A 24,357-nucleotide genomic window follows, 5' to 3' on the forward strand; every position below is an offset into this window, starting at 1 on the left:
GGTTTTGTGAGGACATTTATTTAACAAAATAATCTTAAAATACTGCTCAGCACAACTTTATTCAATATATGAGTCCTCAGCTCTAATAATAATCTCAATATAAGTCCTAAATCCCTTGTAGACCTCAACTATGTACTCAAATTCGAGTTTGATCTATTCCTTTTTGATGGCAGCAGCCTCCATATAGATCCATATACGTCTATAGGCTAGACATTCCTGTGAGGAATAGCTCACATCCTCTCCTGTCGACGCACTTAGAGAGAATGGTTTTAGAGGTTCGAGTCTGGAGAGGAGGGCGGTCGCATGTTGAGGCCCCAAAAGTTCGGAACGTTGTATCTCAAGAAGGCCTAAGTCTTAGCAGTGTGACGATACGGAGCTCTGTCTTTAGTGAAAACAAAGCTGTCCCCAAAAGAAATTGTGGCCTAAGGTAGCACTTTCGTACCCGGAAGATCTATGTATGCATGTGCATTGAGCTGCTTCTCTATCCCCACAAAAATGGGAGGGCAGACTTCACCTGTGCTGGCTACTGCATTTCTTGTTCTGAAGACATATCCCACTGAAGCTGAGACATTAATTGGATGTTCGGCTGTGATGTAGTGGCTGTTATGCATATTCAATGGTGACATTTTTTTCATCAGATAAGAGCAAACCTTTGTGCTAATTTTTATTGTCCTTGAGAAAATTTAGAATCTGCTTTACTCTTTCCAACCGTCTGAGCTTGCTCTGTTCAGAGATGAGATGTCTTGTTGGCCTAATCCGTGATTTTCCATCAATTTTATTCCGGATTGAAAATAATAAAATGTGTACCACTAGATAAGATGCTCATTATCTATTTAGACTTTTACATTTATCTACCTTTGTCCATTCTTTAGTTAAATCCAGTCATGGAAGAAAAAATGATTAAAATTGATTGGAAGTCTGGTCTTGAGCCAATTATTTTTGTCCGATACTCAACATCGGGAGGTAATCCTCTGGTGCATAAGGCTCCAACTCCAATTCTTATGAATAACTATTGTGGATGGGCTTTTTATCCACATAATAGATGGCGAGAAACCTTTGATAAAGTATGTATAACTAGTTTTCTATTCATGATTAATTTATTATACTGTTAACACATTGAATACCTATTTCAGTTTTTGCAAAATACTAAAGAGGCTGGTCTCGTGAATCATTGGATTAAACGCACATGGTATAAAATGAAAGATGACTTTAATAATGAGAAACAAGTCAAAAAACGGGATTTTGAAGTAGTAACTGCACCGCTCACCATTGTAGATCTTCAAGGTTTATTCTATCTTTCAATTCTGGCACTTTGTATGGACTCTATTATATTCATTATGGAAATACTATTCAAGAAAAATCTCTGGAACATCCAGCAAAGATCATTAGTTAGATAAAATAATAATATTATTACTTATATATATGTGTAGTATTAATCGAAATTGTATTACACTCAGATATAGGTTCACTATTAAATATTATTTTTTCTTTGTTTTGATAGTCAAGATCGAAACATTTGAATCAATCACAAATTAGAATATATATATATATTTATGACATCATCCTAATAAAATAAGAATGCACAACGTAATGTTTTGTTACCTATCGATATTTTACTTCTAGTTTTTCCTTCTATTAGTGTTCTGAACCATGACTGGTTGATCTTGAATTAGTTATTGCTAAGTTGTGAACGATTCCCGATTCAATAACATAAACAGCTTCACTCTATTTGATTTATCAGCTGTCAATTTTTCTGTTTATTTTCCTTTTATCAGTGTTTTAAACTTTTATTGGTTGAATTTGAATTAGTTTTATTAAGTTATAAATAAATAATGAAAAATATTTCCATAGTTGTGAAGAATTTCAGACAAATGATTACGTGATACAATAAAGGTAACGACTTGAATGATTTACTTGATCAAATGAAGAATAGTTCCTCAGTTGGCAACAATTGGCATCTTACTCACTCACTTTGGCCCTTAATCATTTCTCTTTTTGAAGAAAAGGCTGCAAGACACACTAAAAATAATGAATTGGATAGTTTTTGTCATTTAACTCTCCTCCCAAATCTGGTTATGAAATCAGACACTTACCTTCGAAGCTTCTAAAATAATTAAGTTACATGTACACCTTCAGTCATTTTGAAGAGGAGGTCGCAATCTGACTATAATTTGAAGTAGTGGAGCTAGCGTGAGCAGAGGGGCTAATTCCTCAAGTCCACCACTATCGAGGGGCCAACTTTTGTGGCTATTTTAGATGCGAGTTAAAGTGCAAAATTGACTTTTATCATAGAACACTTCCATTTGTTGCTTGAAAAAATTTAATGTAAACCTATAATCTATAGCTATAGAGATCATTAAAGAACATAATTTGACCTCGCAAAAGACAGCATCTGAAGCAGATTCTATCCAGGGTGCGTGGACAAAATTTGTCACTTCAAAAAACAACAACTACAAGCTTATTTTATAATATTTATTAATAAAATAAAAACCAATATCTTTATTAGGATATAGAGCAGCTATATATTCAATGTAGCAGCCGTCTGCGGCCAAAAACTGCTCAATGCGACTACGAAACTGAGAAAAGGTATTTCGGATCTGCACTGCTTCTATCTCCCTGAATTTCTCCTTGATGCAGGCGATGAGAGGCTGCTTGGTGTTATGAGAGGAGCGGTTGGTCATGTTCTCCACGTAAGGCCAGAAAAAGTAGTCCAACGGGTTCAAATCCGGTGATGAAGGAGGCCAAGAGGAGAAGGGTGCGAACGCAAAAGCATTGCTTTTCAGCCATTATTCCGTCCGCTTAGCTTTGTGGGCTGGAGCCAAGTCCTGCTGCCACATCCACGGCCTGTCGCTAACAACAGACTTGCCATGGCTCTCATGGAACACTGGATGTCCTCGTCGATGATGTCCCTGACCTTGTTGATGAAGGTGACGTCCCGGACAATCCTGGTGCTCTTCTCCTCCTTCTTCTTCCTGTCAACAACGTTGACTCCTCCAGGTGCTTCCTGAGACTTCTGGCCGTTCTAACTGGCATTGGTAGAAGGCTAGAGATGTCAGCATTGCTTAATTTCATGTGATCACTGAGCATAATCTGAATAGCAGCGTACCTACGATCTCTCTCATTGAACATAATTACCTTTTTTGGGCACTTAAAATGATGATATCACTACAAGTGGCAAACAATAACTAAGCCCTATGCCCCGAAAAAATTTTAACACCAAAAACAGATGGATCAGACATCAGCTGACGGAGTAATGTCGTCTTTAAAATGTGGCAGATTTTGTCCACGCACCCTGTAGTTAACAAGCTAATAGATCCGGGCATCCCCTAATTTTTCGTTGTCCGCTAAAATTTAATCAATTAATTTTCTTGGGCGTTGGCAATGGTCAATTTACCTATAATCTACCGCCACGGGCAAAGTGATAATCATTATTTTTTGATTTCTCGTCGTGTAACATATCCTATTTCCAACTTTCAAGAAAGAAATTGAAGAATTTAAATTAAGAATATTAATTTAAAAATTTAAATTCTATGTAAATGGATCTACAATATAGAATTATGGAAGCTTTTATGGAAGTTTTTTTATAAGTTTTACAAAGTAAATCAAGTATCCCTGATGTTCAAAATTTTAGCAATTTTTATATTATCTCTCCTTTAGTATTATTTAAAATATTTATATAGCAGAAAAAGGTCATCCTATAAAATCATAAAATAATAGGAAGCTGATATTAAAAAAAATAAACTTTATTCAAATGTACTAAAGGACTCTATAGAAAGAGCGATGAAGGAAAAAAACCTATTCAATCTAAAACACAGGGAAGAATATGTTCCGAATGTAGTCGGCCATTATACTTCTCTTTTCAATAGGGGGGGAGACTCACTCCTTCACTTCCATCCCCCCTCCCACCAAGATATCTTACATGGGCTCACATGGACTTGACGGGATTGTCCTGTGTTGTTTTCATTAACTCCTCCGTGTCTAGTTTCGTTTTTTTTTACAGAGCCCGTCTTCCCCTCAAACATTATGGACTTGCTGACGTTATAGAAGGTGGTCCTTGAGACATTCAACTGCTTTGAGTGTGCGAATGGAAATTCATCGATCAAGTTCAACTGTCATTTTATCGATTTGTACGTAAGCTAGATTGCTCAGGTTTGTTTTGTAACTAATTGTTATGCTTCAATACATCGAAACATGAATTAATTTCACTCAATCTTCATTAATTATTGAATTAAATAGTAAGTGTTCAGACTTCAAGGGACCACCCGATATTTGACCCAAAAATGTATTAAAAATATGTTTTTCCATCGTTATACAAGCTATAAAAATGGAGATAAAAATAAATATTACAATGAAGAGAATAAATTTTTTTCTGAAATGGTCCTCATTTTCTTGATTTCTAATCTATTTCTATAAAAAAGAGTACAGATCTAGCGATTTGTTGTACTTATTACTTTGATGTAATTCAAATATAATAGTTTATCATTTGCTTTTAAGTAGTATTCAATGCAGGTGCTAAGTTTGTTTTATTGTTGAAGTCATTTGATGAATTTACATCAGGATTTAATGTAAATTAGTTCATTTAATGTTGTAAAAATATCAATTTTGAGTCCCCTTTAATTTTCGTACAATTTATTATGTCTGCAAAATACCCTACAGGTTTGTTTTTTAAAATTCTTCCTTAAATAATTGGCTCGAAATCAAAAACTATAAGCCTAAGTTTATTGAAATCTTTTGAAACATTTAAATTAGCTATTACAAATATTTCAAATATGAATATATTCGAGTTGGCCACCATGGGCCTTCTTACAGCAACCAATCTCTTCCAAACCGCATTACAAGGGGCACATACTATATCATCTGAAATTTGGTTCCATTTCTTCTTAAGGATTACCATGAGGTCAATGCTTATCTCTTGCAGGATAAGCATTGACCTCCCTCTCTAACATTCTCTAAATGTTAAAGTCCAGGGGATTTAAATGAGCTGAAGAGGGAGACCACATAGACTTGTCCCAAGAATGCTGAATTTTTTAAAACCAGTTTTGAACTGATTGGGACACATGAACTGGAGCTGAATCCTGAGTGAAGCAAACTTCTTAACGAGGAAAAACTGTTTCAATCCTTTTGTCTTCAAAAAGTCTAAATGAACATTTTGATTTATTTTTACCCCATCAGGAATAGGGAATATGCATACATGATTTTGTTAGTTCCACTCCCTGACCTCCTATCAGACTCAATTCCATCCTCCAATAGTTTTTTGTAGCTGGAAACAATATTCCGTATTGAGTTGGAAGTGTGCCCAGCTTTTAATAGAGTTTATTATCTGTTCCCTTTGGGATTTTTCTATTTTTTGCAAAAATTATATGTTCCAGGGCAAATATGAAAATTAAATTATTTTGTTTACATATATTTCGGGGTAAAAAAAAAATATAATAACAGAACCTATCAGACAGATATTTTATGTATTAAAGTATTTAAAATATGGCACAATTTTGAAAAGCATCCCAATGTTTCGCTTATTTTCTCATTTCACCAATTCGCTAACTTTAATCAATCTGGAACAGCCCGCTAACCCTTATTTCTAATGCTAAATGTATAAAAATGCAATATTTTATTAAATTAATAAAATGTAATATCTTATTAAATTAATAAAATGTGGCTACCTTATGGTATAAATTTGCTTTATTTGAGTACTTATCAAATTATTTTCGTGCAAGAGTCACTCAAATGTGGAAACTTTTATTTAACTGATTACATTAGAATTTTTCGTGAACCTATATTTATTTTTTAAATAGATATGAAGAGGAAAAAGTATTAAAGTACAATTGTGTAAGGATTAGGGAGTACCAAACAAACTTTTGTCTTATAAGATTTGTAAGAGTACTTTTACATAATTATACTTTAAAAGATAAGATATATGTAATACTACGGGTAGTACAGGGGCAATGTCCGTAGTCAATAAAGTTACCATCATTTTGTGAGGGGAAAAGGGAATGAGGACAAGGCAGGAGTCAGAATTATGGTACTATGGAATCAGAACCTTGGTACCAGGGCTACGGAGTCGGTACATAGAATACCCGACTCTAATTCAATGATCGCCAGTTTTGAAATTATGTTTGATAGTATAAAAGAGATTATTCATTTGGACATCACTAATTCAAAGAATTGAGAGTTGAACAAATGAAAGTTATCGATTAGTATGCTTACAATTTTGGTATTTAGCTAATCACTAATCATCTAATTTATCAATTTGCTTAAATTTTTCTTGTCCGATAATTATTGATTATCGGAGTATTCACCTCTGCAAGCTACATACCTTTTGAAATCAATTTTGTGCTATGATTTTGGAATTATGTACTCCATAAGACAAAAAAATCTCTAATTATACACCACTAGGTTCTCAAAGTGGTTTCTATTGACCCCTAGGGCTCTAAGGGTCAATACTAGCAAAATAAAAATCTGTGTTTCTACAATATGGACCATGAGCGTTATTTTCTTATTTTACCTTGTAATCAAAGCGTCAGAGAGGTGCGGCGTCATGTGAAAAAATAATACAATTCCCTGAATGATAATATTATTTAAAACAAAATCATAAATATATGTGTATGTTACTCACATAGAGGGCGCTATGAAAATTCTTCTGAGCATGCCCCATTTGTTTATTAACAAGTTAAGTTACAGACTTTGACACCACTTAGCGGCTAATATTTTTATATTTTTCATGTACTATTGGGGGTCTACATATTTACCCAATTCACGAAATTACGGAAACTGCATATTATTTGGTACATCATTCCAATAATAAACTAATATTTTGAATATGTGTGTATAAATATTAATAATGTTTAATAAAATCCTTTAAATGTCTATTTTATTTGTGATGTTCTACATGGTAGCCTTTCCTTGTAAAATTGATTTGATAAGGCAGAAAATGGGAAGGTGTGAATTGACCTAGTTTCTCTAATTGTCGTTGGCAAATATCCAGGTCTGGTGATGTTTTGACCATCAACTCATACACGGAAATTGAAATTTTATTATAAAATTAAAGTTAAACCTGACTAATTTAAAGTCAAGTGTCGACAAATTGTTGTTAGAACATCAAACTCCCCATTTACGTAAAGCAACTAGTACCAATGGAGTATTCAATCTCGTTTCAACATTAATTTGTCAATGAATAATTCTTATATGTTGATTAAGATAATTTTTTCTTCTTAAAATATAGGAAGTACTTTAAAAATTGATATTTGTAGCTTTATTCACAGGATTTAATTACAAAATATGATACACCTCAACACCTGAGAATACTTTATTTTTTTAAATTTTATTAAAGAGTAGTCAAGGAATATGTGCTCCAAATTTGAGATATACAGATCAATTTTTATTTAGTTGTTCTCAGGATAGTTAGTCTTTAGCTAGGTTAAGATTTTCCACCTTATGACCTTATATTAGGCATCATCCCAATTTTCTCATTGGGCTTGAAGAAGAAAGGATCCATTTTCATCCCATCAGACGCCACAACTCCACAGCACATTGTTTAGGCTGGATGTTATGTCCTGAAGGTGCCCAGGACTTCCTCAGGCGATATTACTGTAAATCTGTTGTTTCTGTAGTTCAAAACCTGGTCGAATGTGAAGATCTTCTTGTCTGAGAAGATCTTCACAGTCGACGGATGACTTTTAAAGTAATTAAGGACTTTTTTGCATCTCTCAAGCCTTTAGGCCTTCATCCTGTAGGTGAGGAGATGTCTTGGAGTCCTGACTAAGCTCTTAAGGCCAAGGTCATCATTAACTGCCCTTCTGATGGTGATCTCGTTCACGTTGAACTTGTTAGCCAAGCGGCGTAATGATGCTGTTTTATCTTCCTTGATCTTGGTCTCCAGGGACTTCAGAATTGTTTCATCTCGCTTCAAACCATTTATCTCACTTCCCTCCTTCCTCTTGACTCCTTTCCCATTCTCCTTGGCCCCGCTGATGTTCCGGACTGTCCTCATAGTTACGCCGACAATGTTTGAAATTATTTTTGGATCAACATACGCGTCGTGAAAATCCGAAAGCCTTTTTGATTCCTGTTCACTCATTTTTTCTCCAGTTTTGATAAAATCAAAATAATACACAAGAAAAACAACACATGTCTTGGAACATTGCTTGAGATGGCATTTCAAACCTTATCTAGCGCAACAACAAAAAAACAAAAAATGACGCGGAAAATTTCCCTGTCGCAATCTGTTTATTTTTATGTTACCTAAGAATAGTCAAGGAATATTCATACACATTTTTAGACGTATAGATCTTCTTTTTTTTCAATAGGCCTGTTATTTTAAACTATAGTCCCTCCACATTTTGAGACGTTTAATTAAATCAATCTTTTTATTTAAAAAATTATTTCAATATAATAAGGTGTTGATATGTGTAGATAATTTTTGAGTCTCTTCCCTAATGGATTAACAGGGGATCTGTCTAAAAAGAAAAAAAAATAAGTATAGCGATTAGAAAAGAAAAAACAGTTGATGCCTGCACCCTTTCTTCCTGTTTTTTGATTATTTAATAAGTCATGATGTGTTAACATCTTCCTCTACAAGAATTCCCGCCTATCTCTGGTGAAAATAGATTTAAAATGCAAAATAAAATAAATATAATTATAAAATTTTCACTGAACTAATGTTATTCTAATTTTTGAAAGTTCTCCACTTTATAGGAGTAATTCATTTTCTCCCTCAGGTAGCTGAAATTAATAAGTGTCTTAATTCGGCTAGCTGTACTGCATGTCTTGCTCCTGCCTTCTCCTCGCACTCTTACAAGAAAAGTCATCTAACCATCTCTACTAATGCAGGGGATAGCTTGAGGGACTGTATCTTCCCCCATCCAAAAAAAAATTAAGAAATTTTTGCTTTATGGTAAAAAATATGAACAGATATTTGAGTTTTTTTTTCCAAAAGTTGAAATCAATCATTGACAAGTGTCATGGGTCTATGGGGGGTGGGGAAATTAGGGACGTATGCAGCTGAAAGATCCAGTTATATTATTAAGAACTTATATCAATTTGAGGAATAACAAAGTTATAATACTCGTGAGATACATTATGCAAAATTAAAATTAGAAAAATCCAATTTATTTTAATAAAGAATATAGTTATATTTAATCAAGTCAAAACTTATGAAACAAGAGGTAAAAAGTGCCATAATTTAATAATACATAAATAAACCTAATTATTTTAATTAGAGTCAGTAGACGATGAAGAAGATGAGTCTGTGCTCATTGCTTCAACATCATCTCCACCACGATCATGAGATCCCCTAGTTTCTACATGCATTGAAGTACCATCCCTCATATTGAGAGTCATTTCCCCTCCTTGCCAAGAGAATCCAGGTGCTCCACCCATGGAATGAGGCCCAGGAGGAACCATTTTAGGAGAATTCAACATGCCACTCATTGGCGTTCCAGGAGCACTTCCACCTCCGATATGTTGATGTTGTGGAGTAACTGAATGGTGTTGAGGTGTATGAGGATGAGAACTAGGAGATGACTGAAGATGATGGAAGTCAGATCCTCTATTTGGTGTCATAGGAGGCATATCAGGGCGAGCTAGACAGCCAATACGCATTTCCATATCTGTTGGATAGGGGCGACGAGGATCTCCTTGGAGCCAATTTAGAGGAGCACTAACTGCATTAGAAGCACTGATACGATGTGCATATTTAATGAGATCCTCAGATTGTACAGGATTTTGATTCGCCTTATTGATTGCTTCAAGTTTCTGACGACTTTGATAAATTGCAGTAGACTAAGAATTATAAGAAGTAAAATTCGAATTAAGTTTCGGAAAACAATGATATTCAGAACCTTATCATAAAATAAATAAAACATGAAATTACTAAGACAGTTTCTGCATCCTTAAGATGTTTTTGTAATTGACGAATATATCCATCATGAGTCTTTACTTGATCATTGACAACAGAAATCCCTTTCTCAATTTCTGCTTGTTCCTCAGCTAGTTCAATCGTTTCATTCAGATTCTTTTGTTTATCTTTAAGTAAATTAATTATTTGTTCGTTTTCAAGGCGCTTGGGTTTCCCACCACCAATGAGATTCGAAATCATTTCCCTAATAATAAACAATTTTGAGGTTTAATAAATTATTGAATCTTTTACATTTTAATTACTGAGAAATTATTTTAATTACCCTGCAAGGAGCTCCATGTCATCGATAAGACCGATAAGTTTATCCCGCGTAGATGTCATTTTATAAATTACGTCCAATTATTTAATATTGATCATTAATTAAGAGTAAACCTTCAAAATTCGTAAAATGAAAAATCCATCGACAAGCTGCTGTTAAATAGTAAAGTTAATGTAAATAAAGATGTAGAGCTGCAGCTGTTGTTCCCAAACATAAACAAACGCATCATAACATGTTTTTGTTTGAAGTAGGGGAGACGGGAACAGTTGCCACACGGTACGGTTGCAATTGTCCATTTTTCTCGAACAGATCATATAACATATACATCCATAAATTTACATCATAATTGTTTAATATAATACAAATTATTGTGTAAAAAAACCATCGTTTCTTAGATATATTGGATAAATCGTATTATATCTTAATTTACTTTAATTTAACATCATGAAAAGTCTCGTTATTCATTCATCGAAAAATATTAATTAGTCTAATTTTCTTCATTTCAAACTTAAATTAGATAAATTTTTTAATTGCACCGTCCATGGCCAATAAGTAAAGCATTGTAAAATTTAAGCGTTTTCATGTATGTAATAAATTGCATCATAATTCAAGTAAACATCATCTTGGAGGCTCAAAGTTGATATTTTTACTAAGTAAAATGCACAAATTTACCAATAAATCATGATTAAATTCTATTAAATGGCTTTAAGAATAATAAAGCCATAACACTTGCATTAAATACTACTTGATACCAGTAAAAAACAGTGATTTTTGAATTTTATCAAAGTAATATATACTACAAATAGCTAGATTTGTACAATTTTTTTTTGAAAGGAGGATAATTATATAAAAATATCTTTTTTTTTCATAGGTTAATTTTATCTACAATATAGAAAGAAGGTTGTATAAATATTTAAGTATATATTTCTAATACATTGTAGTATCTGATATATTAACAAAAATAGGCTTTATAACAATATTTTTTTGATAGACAGTAAGGCATAAGTCCTTTTTTTTGTTGGTACCGTTTGCACATCCAATAGTTCACTATTTTCTATAATATTAAGGAAAAAAGTGTTTTTTTTCTATAATTACTGATAATTCTTTAAGCCTCCAAAATGGCCCACATCAACACTCCTAACATAACGCGAAACTGCTAAATATAATACCTTAGGTTTGTTCTTTTAAATTATTTATACTCTCGGTACGTACTTATTACTTATTATTGTTATTAATTATTTGAATTGTATTTACATGAAATAATAAATATTAATAAAAACGGAAATTGCATCATAGCACGATGACGTCATGGTGTATTTTTCGTTATGCCGCCACCTAGGAAGTGAACCCATCCACATTTCTTATTAGTTATAATATACTTTATTTATTTATTTATACAGTCTCACCGCTTATCGTACCTCTTGCTCTTCTTAGTTAGGTTGCAAACGTTTCTGACTTAGTTATCGTATTAATAGATCTTTAGTCAATTCCCTCTTGTACCTATTTAAGGATGGCAGCGGAAGATATTAGTCCAAACGAATACTTGAAGCTCCGTTCCAATGCAATTCAAACGATGAAATCCAATGGGGAAAAACCCTATCCTCATAAGTTTGACGTCTCCATTTCTTTGTCGGATTATATCGAAAAATATTCGGATTTAACTGAGGGAACACGTTTGGATGATGTTGAAGTTCGGTAATTCTCTCTTTTTCTCATACATACATTTTCAGTTACTAACTTGTTTTATACTCCTAGTGTTGCGGGTCGCATTCATGCCATTCGAGAATCCGGGGCGAAACTGATATTTTATGATGTCCGTGGAGAGGGTGTAAAGGTGATCCAGCTTATTTACTGAGCTTATTATATTTGGGGTGTAAATATTGGCTAAATAGAGCGTTTTCACGTTATGTGGACCAATTTGGGGATCTAAATAACCAAGTTTGTTAGCAATAAAAACCCTTTTTCATTAATATTAAGGAAAATAATTAAATGTTTTGTGTCAAAACGGGACCAATAAATAGAAAGACCCTCAATTGCCAAGCTGTATTATGCATCAGACACTAAAATCTATTAAAAATATGTTGTACCGTCTTTATATCAACATATTTTCATAGTGTATTTAAAAATTAACAATTACAATAGAAATAATACGATATTTTTCTCTAATTATCCTGCTTTTCTCGTCCCCAATCGATCCACAAAAAATAATAAATTTGCCATTTAAGGGATTTTTAGTAAATATTAATTTGATTTAATTCAAATGTCCGTGTGTTTTTTTGTTTTATTTTCATTTGTCAAGTAGTATTCAATGGAGTTGTTAAACCTTTCTTTAATCATAAAGCCATCTGATGGAGTTTAATTAAGATTTATTGGAAATTTGTGTATTTTGTGTAGTAAAAATAACTATTTTTAGCCCCCAAAATGGCGTCTCCTTCAATTATGATGCAATTTATGACGTCAATGAAAATGTTCTATTGAAATTAACGTCAATTCTCCGGCTGAGGGAATGTAAAAAATTTGGAAACTTTTGAGAGACGGCTTATTTAGTAGCAGAGATAAACTATATTGCTCCTTGCTCGGTGATACGTTAGAATTTCAAAATAGAGATGAATAAAAGGATTCATATTTTGCTCTTACCAACGTGTATTTTATTTTTTTAAATATACTCTCCTCAATTTAGCCAATATTTACTTACCTAATTAAATTATATCTCTTGCTTCATTTTAAAGGCGTACGTTTATTTGTAATTATGGAAAATGAGTATTTTGTCTGATCAAGAAAGTATCCCTCAATTATTTTGATAGATCTTCAATCATTTTCTGCGTATATGATTTATTTGCATCATTTATTTTCTGATTCATTCATAGGTTATTTACCTTGTAATATTCACTATCTTAGTTGAAGCATTAATTAATTATTCGAATAAATTTAAATACCTATTTCCAATGATATTTTATGTACCAATTACGAATCTGGTTATTATTTTTTAACCCTAAATATAATCTTTCACGGAAATTTCAACCAATGTTTGAATTTTACATTGAGTTATTTATTAAACTATTTATCGATAAACTCATCCAATGATTAAATGGTCATACTTACTTTTAAATTTTTTTAGGTTCAAGTCATGGCTAGTTTGAAAAACTATGGAGTGGAGGAAGAATTTATCACAGACACTGCACGATTACGCCGGGGAGATATTGTTGGAGTAATAGGAAAACCTGGAAAGACAAAAAAAGGAGAACTTTCTGTCATGCCAATGAAATTAATTCTTCTCAGTCCATGCCTACACATGCTTCCTCATTTACATTATGGTGTAAAAAACAAGGAGACACGATTCCGTCAACGATACTTGGATCTTATCATCAACTCGGAAGTTCGACAAAAGTTTCATACTCGTTCACGTATTATTTCTTACGTTAGAAGATTCCTTGATTCAATGGGATTTTTGGAGATCGAAACACCCATGATGAATATGATCCCTGGTGGAGCAACGGCTAAGCCCTTCATTACTCATCATAATGATTTGAAATTGCAACTATATATGCGAGTTGCTCCAGAGTTGTATCACAAAATGCTTGTTGTCGGTGGTATTGACCGTGTTTATGAAATCGGTAAATTGATTCTATACATTTTCATTAGCAATAAGTTTATTTCATTTTTTTCCATATTAAGGCCGTCAATTTAGAAATGAAAGTATCGATATGACGCACAATCCAGAATTCACTACTTGTGAATTCTATATGGCGTATGCCGACTACAACGATTTAATCGAAATTACTGAAAATCTCCTTTCGAGCCTTGTACATTCTATATTTGGAACATATAAGGTTAAATATCATCCGGATGGCCCTGAGAACTCAGATAATGCATGGGAAATTGATTTTACTCCTCCATTTAAACGTGTTCCCATGTTTCCCAGTCTGGAAGCAATTCTAAATACTAAACTACCCTCTCCAGATCAACTTCACACTGATGAGGCACGTATGAAACTGGATAGTCTCTGTATTGCACACAATGTTGAATGTGCCTCCCCAAGGACGGCGGCACGTCTTTTGGATAAGTTAGTCGGAGAGTTTTTGGAAGAGACATGTATCAATCCTACTTTTATCACGGAACATCCACAGGAAAGTATTTTATATTTTTCTTAAATAACTGAAACGTCTGGTTTGTGTTTAAACATATTTTTCATGTTCACAAATATTATATTATATATTCATTTTAATAATTAGATCATGTCTCCATTGGCTAAATGGCATCGCACTGAAAAAGGATTGACTGAACGTTTTGAATTGTTCTGTTGCAAGAAAGAAATCTGCAATGCCTATACTGAGTTGAATGATCCCTTCGTTCAAAGAGAACGTTTTGAGCAACAAGCTAAGGATAAGTCATCTGGAGATGATGAAGCCATGTTTTTGGATGAAAACTTTTGCACTGCATTAGAATACGGATTACCTCCTACTGCAGGTTGGGGTATGGGAATCGATCGGTTAGCCATGTTTTTGACAGATTCTAACAACATCAAAGAAGTTCTCTTCTTCCCCGCTATGAAACCCGATGATAACAAATCATCTGAAGCTCCTCAAGAACAAGAGGCTAAAAAATCTTAAAATTATACCATTGAGTTGTTGCTTTTGAATATGATGAAAGGCTTTTATATATTCATAAAGGGCTGCATTTCGCTGTAGCAAATATATATATTTATGTTTAAATGTTATACTAGTCGTCTTTGATTGAAGGTTAATGTTCATAAATTGTTTAAGAGATGACGTTCTCTCATACTATCTTATTTCCAAAATTTCGAGATTTAAAGCCTCTTATTCCATCAATTTTTGATCGATAGCTCAATAATTTTGGGAGTGCCACAAATTAGTATTATGTGTCCATAAGATTATATTGATGGGGGGGGGGGGCTTGGTTTTTGGAAACAAATTCCAAAAATTTACATTTTTTGGACAAAAATTAAATTTTTCTGAAAAAAAAGTTGAAAAAGTAAACTTTTTGGAAGATAGCATACAACCTGATCTTATTTATTTTTATTACACTCCTAAGTAATCATATAACTCAAGGACACATATAAATTTAAACTATACTTAAGCACAATAATTTAGAATATAGTCACATTTATGCGGTTTTAGTAGGATACAGTTTAGGAATGATCGCCTTTTTTTAACTTCATAAATGGGTTTAAACCTGAGCGAGCTCAGGATTTCTTGAGCGGACTAATCCTTAGGTGACTAGTCAGATTAAGTCAACGAGGAAAATTAATTAAATTTTTTTATTTAAACTCAAGGATTTATTTGATTTAGTTTAATGGATAAATATTTAGAATAACAGAACAAGGAAATATCAATTTATAATTTATTTATTTACTACAATTATGAGTGACTATTTAATATTAAATTAAAATTTTTGTGTATAAGTTTAGTCGAGATATCCCAGAAATGTTAACTGTTATGTAGGGCAGTGGAGGAACATTTTAAATAGTTAAGCCTCTTTAAATGTATATAATATTTAGTTTGGACATAATTATAGTACTTAAGGAGCTACACTCAATAAAAAGTTTAGGATCTGCTGTTCTGAAGCTTTCATTTGATTTTTTATTTATTCTGTGTTGTTAAAAAAAAATCTTATTTTTAATTATATCATCGGGAATTTTTTGCGACATTTACATAAGTGTACAATTATTCTTGTGTTCCCTTGGAAGGATTCATTAAGGATTTGATTTAAAAAAAAAAGGAGGGCAGGTGGTCCAACTGGCGATTAGTGTTGGTTTTAGAGTGGGGGTGTTTACTATTTAGAAATCAACCAATTGAAAGATAAAATATGAATTTATTAAATTTTGATAATTTAACAAATACATTTTTTTATATTGCTTTATTTGTCAATTTTCAACTTATGTTGCACCGGATATTTTAAGATCTATAAAAATTACCTGGAGGTCCCGGTATAGGTTGTAAAGACAACCAAAAAAAATGGTGCCACCTACAAAAATCAAACTTTTTATTAATACGGGATACCTTGAGGGATGGATTATTAAAAAAAGTATCTTTGCTCTTTTGTTTCAAATTTCCAGGCTTGTGAACGGAACCCAAAATTGAACAGCGTTTGATGGAACATGTGTTCAATGAACGGAATGATTTTTTTTTTTTTTGAACACTGGACGTTAAAAATGAGATTTTAGCGTTCTGTTCCATTAGTACTAGGCGCGAATCAAATTGGCTATACCTTATCTTTTGGCCTCCATCTCGACAATCAATGAACCAATTTTTGTCTGTTGTAGCTCATTTGAACGCTAATATTCACCGAATTATTTTTATTACGGAACGAAAATAATGGCTGAACGAAGAAAAAAATAATAGCGGAACGCTTACAAGCCTTCAAATTTCAATAACCATTTATATGTCCATAGATTATTCTTTTTACATCGTAAGATTTGAACAATGATCGAAGCTAATTAAAGTGTTATTGATGTTCCCATGGTGACCCACCTATATTTTGGGTCTGGCTGCGGGTACGTTGTCAGGGTAAAAGAAAATAATTGTTCCAACTGTGTTAATTAATCAGAATAATTTATTTGTTTAATGGAATATAATTAGTGGGGAAAAAAATATGAATATTCTCCATATTCATTGTTACTTTTGCTGGTTTATAACCAGTGGTTACATTTATTTTAATATCAATTATGTGTCAACAATCTGCCCTTGGTCTTCCCTACAAATTCCAATTTATAACAACCAAGTAGCGATTGTAGACCTGGTGATCATTGTTTACTCAAAAGTTAGTTGACTACGCGATAGCTCTTTAATACGCTAGCGGCGTTGAATAATTTATTTAAATATAAAATAATCATTTGAATATTACAACATCAGAAACTAAGCGAGTGAACCGTTTTGATTAATTAAATTAATAAGATGAGTTCTGTCACCTTGAGTTCTGTGGAGGAATAAAGAAGTTGTATACGTCATGAAGGGGAAATGATATAATGACGTCATCTATTATACGAGTAAAAGCGACATCTTGCTTGAAAATGAGATGCTACTAAGACAAGGAATATTTTTGAGCTAACAAGCGCTTTTCGCCACTTGGTTTTTAAAAGATAAAACTAAAAGTTTTGCCCAGGACAGGGTCCTGGAGAGGGTTGTGACTTGTGAGAGTGAATTTCATCCATCTATTATAATTAATAATGTGCATCTTAATTGACTGCTATAAAGAAGTATTATTTTGTATTAATTGAATATTTGGTTGTGAAGAGACTCAAGTGTAAAACTGTAGCGTATTGACTTCTTGACTCTTGACCCTTGTTTATTATCCTAATCCAGGAGTGGATCCATGTCCGAGGTGTACGGTTCAGCTCCTGTCTTGTCGTTGGAAGAAGGAGCGGGTGTTTCCATGAAACGGATGATTCCGTCTTCTGGAGGGCCTATTTCCGGGAAGGGGAGTTCTTGGACTTCTCCCTCCGCCCCCTCCGCCCCCTCCGCACCCTCCGCCTCGACCACAAGCTCCAGCTCCAAGAAGAAGAAACGGGGAAGTGAGCGAGTTGTGGGAGTGAAGGGTGAGAAAGGACTGGAGGGAGTTGTGGACTCTGAAGCCTACATGGACCTTGTCATATTTGAAAAGAAATTGGACTCCACCATTATGAGGAAACGATTGGACATTCAAGAAGCTCTCAAGAGACCCGTGAAACAAAAACGGAAACTTCGGATCTTCCTTTCTAGCATTTTCCTTCCTGGGAAAGAAGAAGAGGATGGGACATCTTCAGGAGGATCCTGGGAACTTCGAGTGGAAGGAAGGCTCTTGACAGATGAGAAACTTCCTTCAGACTTCTCAAGAAATAAGAAAAAGTTCTCTTCTTTTATTAAATCTTTAGTGATTGAATTGGATAAGGAAATGTATGGTCCTGATAATTACTTGGTAGAGTGGCACAGATCACCTTCAACACAAGAGACTGATGGATTCCAGGTCAAAAGGCCTGGAGATAAAAACGTTCGCTGTACCATAATTCTTATACTTGACCATCAACCTTTGCAATATAAAGTAGATCCCCGCCTTGCACGACTACTAGGTTTACACACTCAAACCCGACCCGTCATTGTTTCTGCCTTATGGCAGTACATTAAATCTCATAATCTGCAGGATCCCCATGAAAGGGAGTACATATGCTGTAACTCATTTCTCAAGCAGATATTTCAAACGGACAAGATGAAATTTGCTGAATTACCTCAAAGATTAAATCCTTTGCTATATCCTCCGGATCCAATTGTCATCAATCATGTAATATCTGTAGAAGATTTCAGGCATTCTGATCAAAAGAAAACGGCTTGCTTCGATATTGATGTAGAATTAGATGACACATTGAAGACACAAATGAACAGTTTTCTTTTAAGTACTTCGTCACAGCAAGAAATACTCTCATTAAATAGTAAAATACATGAAACTGTTAACTCTATTGTTTCATTGAAGACAAGTCGAGAATTTTATCTGAGATTCGCTAATAATCCACAATTATTCATTAGTAAATGGATTACGTCTCAATCACGAAATGTGAAGGCCATCACAGATACAAAGGATTACGAGCAAAGAAAAACGGATTTTTATTATCAGGCTTGGGCCCAAGAAGCTGTCTGTCGCTATTTTTATAACCAAGTCAAAAAAAGAGGAGCCGAACTCGGGATTTCCGAGGGATTCTTTGATATTTAGTTAAAATATGATTTTTGTCCATGTTAAAGTTTACTTTTTATATAAAATAAATAATATGTAGAAATTTTACATATATAAAAATTAATAGTATTTTGTCTAATTTATTTGTTGCAGCCGTCACTTGCAACATTTGACGAATCAGATTCATAAGCAACTTTGTAGAAACACTGCTGACTAGAACAATTTATAAATAGATTAATCAATAACAGACAAATTTAGGAATTTTGTGTTAAATTCTATTGCGTCTGAGTGAAACTAATTAAGTCACTTTAAGTCAAACCAGCTCCGAGTGATAAGGCCAAGAGCAAAAAGTTTTGCAACTCTACCCGGTCTTCCCTACTATATACTTGACATCTAGCTTCAATGAGTTGTAAGTAGTTGTATAAAGTTGCTGCTAGTAAATAACTTCAAATCTTAAACCTGAAGAATGTCAGATCCGCTATTACATACTGACTCAATGAGTTCTTATGCCTACTCTGTATTTTCAGAGCCCTCCAAACCGAACAAACAGCTTCTTCTCCATCCTGAGCTATCTTTAGAAAACGAAACAGATGAGTCCTACTCTATTGCTGAGTCCGACTTTAAAAGGGCCAAATTAGAAGACAATGGAGGAAGTTATGAAGTGCTCGAACGCTTCAAGAAGGGATGTGACTGTGCAGAGTCCAACTGTTTCTCAGAACTAGATGCTGATGCCGTGCAGAACCATCGTTTTAACATAGCCGAGCTATCAAAGGGGGAACATGAAATGTACTTAATGGGACTCATTCATGCCTCCCTTCAAAATCCGACCCTTACGCATAGGAAAAAGGAACGTCAAAGACTCAAATCGATCTATAGATTCTTTGGTTCTGAGATCTGCCTCGATACTTTTCTCTTTGTTCAAAATACGAGTCTACATCAAATTAAAAGTTTAAGAAAGCATTTGAGTCTTTATGGAGTCTCACCTCGTGTTCACGGAAATGCCGGGAAAAAGCCCCACAACACATTTTCCCTCAGTAACTATCAAGAAGTCAATCATTTTATCAAAACCTATTTGGAGCATCATGAAATACCGAATCTTTCTTCCTCTAATAATGGCTCCTATATCCATTTACCTTCCGAATTCAATACCAAAAGAATTCATAGTGACTACGTTGAACACTTTTCATCCCATGAAGATAAAATTATGAGTTATACAACTTTTAGACGTTTTCTCAATGAACAATTTCCCAAAATAAAATATGAAAAAGAGGATGGAAAGGCAAATATTGAAGAACATAATAATATCTGATTATGTACAAATATAATCATTATTCCGTGAAAGGCTGTGACTGACGAATGTAATCTACAAAATTCGCATTTTCACTAATTAAAGATGATCCAAAACATTAATAGATTTGTATCATTTGCCTTTGGGATTGAGGCACTAAATTAATTCTTTAGTGGATAATTTAAATTATCTCTTTGCTTATCTTTTAAGTAACGTATACTGACGTATTAGCTATAATTGAGGTGAATGGAAAAAGAGGAAATTTATAGTAATTATCCTTCTTATAATTATCTGTTTTGAATGATAAAATAATTATTAGATCTTTACTTTTTTAGAGATTGAAAAATCCATAGACTTTTTGAACGAATCAGTTAGTAAAAGGAAAAAATAACAACATATTTTTAATGTCGAATTATAAAAAGTAAATAAATACATACAAAAAAATCACTCTTAACTGTCTTTAAATTCATACTAACAAAGTTATTATGATCATGAATCTATATGTTAAACGAAAGTGTATTACTCACTATCACTATCTTCAGATAAATTATGCTGAGTCAAAGTGACTCTTTTGGGTCTTTTTAACTTTTTTTTAGACTTCGAGTCCCTTTTCAAAACTTCAAGAGCTCTTTTCTTAGCCAATTCATTTTTTTCTTCTTTGGATAATTTTTTTTTAAAAACTACTTCATTTTTATTTTTTTCGATGATATTATTTCCGCTCGATTTTTTCGTTTTGCTAGATTGGGATTTGATAGGGGAAGCTTTCTTTCCCTTCACCCTTTCAATGGCAGATAGTCCTCTTTTGCTTATCATTTCCTTTTGATTAACATTCAATGTATCACTCACAAAATAGTTGTCAATTCTTGTTTGAAGAGACTTGGCACTTATTCTTTTAACAATGGGACTCAACATTTCGTCAACTTTACCATAGGTGAAGCCAAATTTTTCAGTGGCATAGTCTCTAATAGCGACAAAGTTAGGGATAGCCCAAGTGAACTTTTCATCGGATTTATCAACAAGAGGTGATTTATATGCATCTAAAATAATGGGACTAGGGAAGCCATCAATTAGATCTAGCTTTTTAAAGTTCTCTCGAACACGTGAAACTGGTTTAGAAAAATCGTTTTGTTTATAGTCTTCCAGCCAATTTTTAAATTCGGACAAAGGTTCGAGTTCTTCACCTTGAAATTCGGCCAGAATTTCTAGTGCAGTGATTGGACCAACATTATAAATACCCTCCGTGTAGTCACTTCCCGTCAGCATCGCAATAGAAATCATTTTCCCTTGAGTAAGTCCCAATTTTTGTTCAATTTCAGAACTAGAGAAATACTCAACAAATTTTTCTCTTTCAAAAAAGTTTTTGTAGACTTTGCGTGAGCCAAAGACCCAAACATCGGAATCATCAGTGACTGTTCCATTAGTTAGTTTAATATTTTCTAGATAAGCACATTGAGCTTCTGCTTCCCCCGGAGCAACAACGTAGGGTATCCCAAATATCTGTAGTAACTCCTGACACTCTTGATACATTTGATCCGTGATAGAAGCAGCCAATCTCTCTTGCTTTGAAGCCTCAGCTATAATCGTTTCCCTTTCTTTTGCCAATTTGTTTTGAAGGCTTATTAAATCCCTTACATCCAGCCTATTTTCATCATCGGCAAATAAATTAGATTTTTCTTGAATCAACGCCTCAGCCGATGGCTCTACGTCCACTTCTTGAACGTTAACAGACTTCCCACTACGAATATAACCAGGAGCAGCAGAGCCAAAGACTGTATCATTTTTCTCAGATTGAATTGCATTTGTAGTGTAATTCACATTCTGATATTGAAGCAACCGACTTTCTTTTTCTGAACTATTCATCTCCTTAATTAGGCAGTCACCTTCTTTTCTAAGAGATTCGGCCAAAGTGTTATGCACACTTTTGTCTTCATTAGAAACGCAACTCTCGTTTTTACTGCTTTCTTGTGAAGTAGTTTCTTTGAATGGTACATATTTAGACGCAATTTTTAAGTATAAATGATCACTATTTTTCATCGAAGTTGATATTTCCTTAATGACATCGTAGTTTGGCGGTTGATCATCACTTTTGGAGGAATCAGGGTCAGTTTGATTAAAAAAGCTGCTTGTAACAAGTGTTGCATTAAGTGAAGTACTAGGAAGAGGACTCGGAGGACAAGATGATTCATTTCCAGATGAAGATGCAGAACATGAATGACTACGCTGAATGGGTCTTTTTCTTAACATTGTGGGCTTAACAGACTTTTGTAAAAGTATTTTATCTAGTTCTTCTATATTATTCTTATCTGGAATATGAGCAATAATTAATTTATATCTTAAGAAACATCTTTGAAAGTGATCCTGTATAATTACCATTGAACACATCTCCAAATATATCTTCACTCATAGCCGTAGCTTTTGTTTGAATCTGACCATTATTATCACTTTCATCAGAGGATGATGACATTACACCTACCTCAGTGTTGCCATTTGGTTCTTCTTGCGCACTAAACAAAGAAGTCGACGTGCCTGGAATAGGATCATCATCATTTGATTTTTCGACAGTCTTCCCCCCTTGACGCTGATTACAGTACTGCATAACGGAAGGTGCTAGAATGAAGAAGTCGTCCTCAATTATTTCCTCCCTTTTACTGTCTGTAATCATTTGATGCAGTGCTTCTTTTTGCATATACATATCCTCAATCTCATCCTTGATCACAGTTGAATTACTTTTGAAACTTTGAAGCAAAACTTCTTGAGTATAAATATCTTCATCTTTAATTTCAGATGATTGATCTCTGTTATCAGCAATCATTTGAAGTAGTGCCTCTTGAGTTTGTACATCTGAGTACATCTGTAGGGATTCATCGGTGGAAGCAGAGTTATTTTCACTTGTACTGGTACCTGGACAATCAGGATCTACTTTCACAATTCCTTTCTCTATCATTTCTGAAATAAATATTAAGTAGATAAAATAAAAAACGAACTACACTTTATGTGACTCCTATGTACTTAAATCCTCCTGCTCTTGTCGTCTTCTTGAGCCATATATTATTGTAGTTTTGTTATCTGAAGCAAGCCTCTTGGCCTTGAGTCCTTTTTTGTCCCCAACAAATAAATGTGGATCAATCAAGTCGAGCTCCCTGTCCCCCAATTCTTTTTCAACATTCTGCATTGTTTTTTGAATATTCGCCCTCTTTAACAATCTCTGAACTTGAAAATCCGAAAAATTATCCGCTTTTTTTCGGCATTGCATCCATTTTAGCCCAGGAATTCATTTTACGCTTTTCTTTCATTTCAAAGAGTATATTGTACTGTTCATCTTTAGGTAGACTTTGGAAATAGGAACTTTTTATATCGACATCATGAATGTCATCAACAATTATGGAGGATGAACTCTTTTTAAACTTACAGTTTAATATCTCTTCATCTATATCTGAGTCCTCATTTTCAGATATGCCAGAGCGCGAAGGAACTGGAGGGAGTTCAAAAAGGTCTTTTTCATTGGGATTTTGATTTTGATTACTTCCTGTTCGGCGACTGAGTAAACTGGATAAGCCTTTTTGACCATGTTTCAATGCTTTTTGCATTGTAATAGTTGCGTTTACACTACTTTGAGATTTGATTTGAGATACTTGGGTCATTAAATGACCCAGAATGGCCTTAGTTCTTAGAGATTCTGCCACTTTTTCCTTCGACTTTTTATTGCGTAGTCTACGTTTCAAGAGAGTTTCCTGGAAATCGAAAAAATGTCATGTCTGATGAGAAAATCAAAATGAAGTTTAAATCCCGATTTACTTTTTTCAGTTGCGGGATATTCCTTCCATCAAAAACAAAAACAGGACGGATCCCGTAGAATAAAAGTTTACAAAGTCGATGGAAAAGACCCAATATGTGAGCTACGCCATCCGCTCCTGGATTACGAAATCCCTTGACGGATTGATGTAGCCAAAGTGAAATATCTGAAATTATCAAGGTTCTAAGCATTATCGATCCAATTCTATAAAAAAAATAAGTAATAACTAATAAGTTACCTATAGCAAGGATTTGATTTTCAAGGGTTTCAACGGATATTACTTTTCCCGTTGGTTCCAATATGGACCAAAGTCCCTGGACTCCCATTTCAATAATATACTATTTATTATTATTTATTAAATATTTGTCGATAAATATTCTACTACAATATTTATATTAACAAAATTGTTGCATAACGTTTGTTTATATTTTTCCTCCACTCTC

The 24,357-nt window shown here is 33.7% G+C and overlaps 6 protein-coding genes and 1 pseudogene across 9 annotated transcripts in view; 5 read left to right on the plus strand and 2 right to left on the minus strand.

The window, feature by feature from the left end:
• The window catches only part of LOC121115652 (glutamate receptor ionotropic, kainate 4), a 33,884-nt gene extending 32,044 nt beyond the window's left edge, over positions 1-1,840 (plus strand). For 2 of the 3 annotated variants that reach the window (XM_071887731.1, XM_040709745.2), the window contains 2 exons: positions 873-1,064; positions 1,134-1,591. In XM_071887731.1, the coding sequence (XP_071743832.1) occupies positions 873-904 (32 nt within the window). In that variant the 3' untranslated portion in view covers positions 905-1,064; positions 1,134-1,591. Of the gene's footprint in view, positions 1-872; positions 1,065-1,133 lie in introns of all 3 variants that reach the window. The other variant, XM_040709744.2, reaches the window with a different exon arrangement.
• A 7,263-nt stretch (positions 1,841-9,103) lies between these two features.
• MED4 (mediator complex subunit 4) lies at positions 9,104-10,396 on the minus strand. Of its 2 annotated transcripts, none has more exons than XM_040709742.2 (3): positions 10,176-10,396; positions 9,869-10,097; positions 9,104-9,777 (listed from the first exon to the last, which is right to left on the minus strand). In XM_040709742.2, the coding sequence occupies exons 1-3, from the start codon at positions 10,232-10,234 to the stop codon at positions 9,208-9,210; spliced, it is 858 nt and encodes a 285-aa protein (XP_040565676.1). In that variant the 5' UTR covers positions 10,235-10,396; the 3' UTR covers positions 9,104-9,207. The 2 variants fall into 2 exon arrangements, with proteins under 2 accessions (XP_040565676.1, XP_040565677.1); XM_040709743.2 differs by having other exon boundaries at positions 9,935-10,097; positions 10,176-10,362.
• Positions 10,397-11,494: 1,098 nt separating this feature from the next.
• LOC121115650 (lysine--tRNA ligase) lies at positions 11,495-14,884 on the plus strand. Its single transcript, XM_071887732.1, has 4 exons — positions 11,495-11,867; positions 11,928-12,006; positions 13,291-13,786; positions 13,848-14,884. The coding sequence occupies exons 1-4, from the start codon at positions 11,683-11,685 to the stop codon at positions 14,321-14,323; spliced, it is 1,236 nt and encodes a 411-aa protein (XP_071743833.1). The 5' UTR covers positions 11,495-11,682; the 3' UTR covers positions 14,324-14,884.
• Positions 14,408-14,884, plus strand: LOC139905172 (lysine--tRNA ligase pseudogene; annotated as a pseudogene).
• A 2,333-nt stretch (positions 14,885-17,217) lies between these two features.
• LOC121115648 (SWI/SNF-related matrix-associated actin-dependent regulator of chromatin subfamily D member 1) lies at positions 17,218-18,957 on the plus strand. The gene has a single exon (XM_040709738.2). It carries the CDS (start codon positions 17,505-17,507, stop codon positions 18,870-18,872), a length of 1,368 nt encoding a protein of 455 aa, XP_040565672.1. The 5' UTR covers positions 17,218-17,504; the 3' UTR covers positions 18,873-18,957.
• Positions 18,958-19,226: 269 nt separating this feature from the next.
• LOC121115649 (uncharacterized) lies at positions 19,227-20,243 on the plus strand. Its single transcript, XM_040709740.2, has one exon. The coding sequence runs from the start codon at positions 19,300-19,302 to the stop codon at positions 20,140-20,142; it is 843 nt and encodes a 280-aa protein (XP_040565674.1). The 5' UTR covers positions 19,227-19,299; the 3' UTR covers positions 20,143-20,243.
• Positions 20,244-20,492: 249 nt separating this feature from the next.
• Positions 20,493-24,345, minus strand: mus201 (rad2 superfamily protein mus201). Its single transcript, XM_040709737.2, is given in 6 exon segments — positions 20,493-22,424; positions 22,492-23,067; positions 23,131-23,362; positions 23,364-23,852; positions 23,917-24,080; positions 24,153-24,345. Coding segments are annotated over 6 exon segments (3,333 nt in total). The 5' UTR covers positions 24,241-24,345; the 3' UTR covers positions 20,493-20,640.
• Between the last annotated feature and the right edge of the window lie 12 nt (positions 24,346-24,357).

This window comes from Lepeophtheirus salmonis, chromosome 4 (assembly GCF_016086655.4).
Source record: "Lepeophtheirus salmonis chromosome 4, UVic_Lsal_1.4, whole genome shotgun sequence".
Classification (NCBI taxonomy): Eukaryota; Metazoa; Arthropoda; class Copepoda; order Siphonostomatoida; family Caligidae; genus Lepeophtheirus; species Lepeophtheirus salmonis.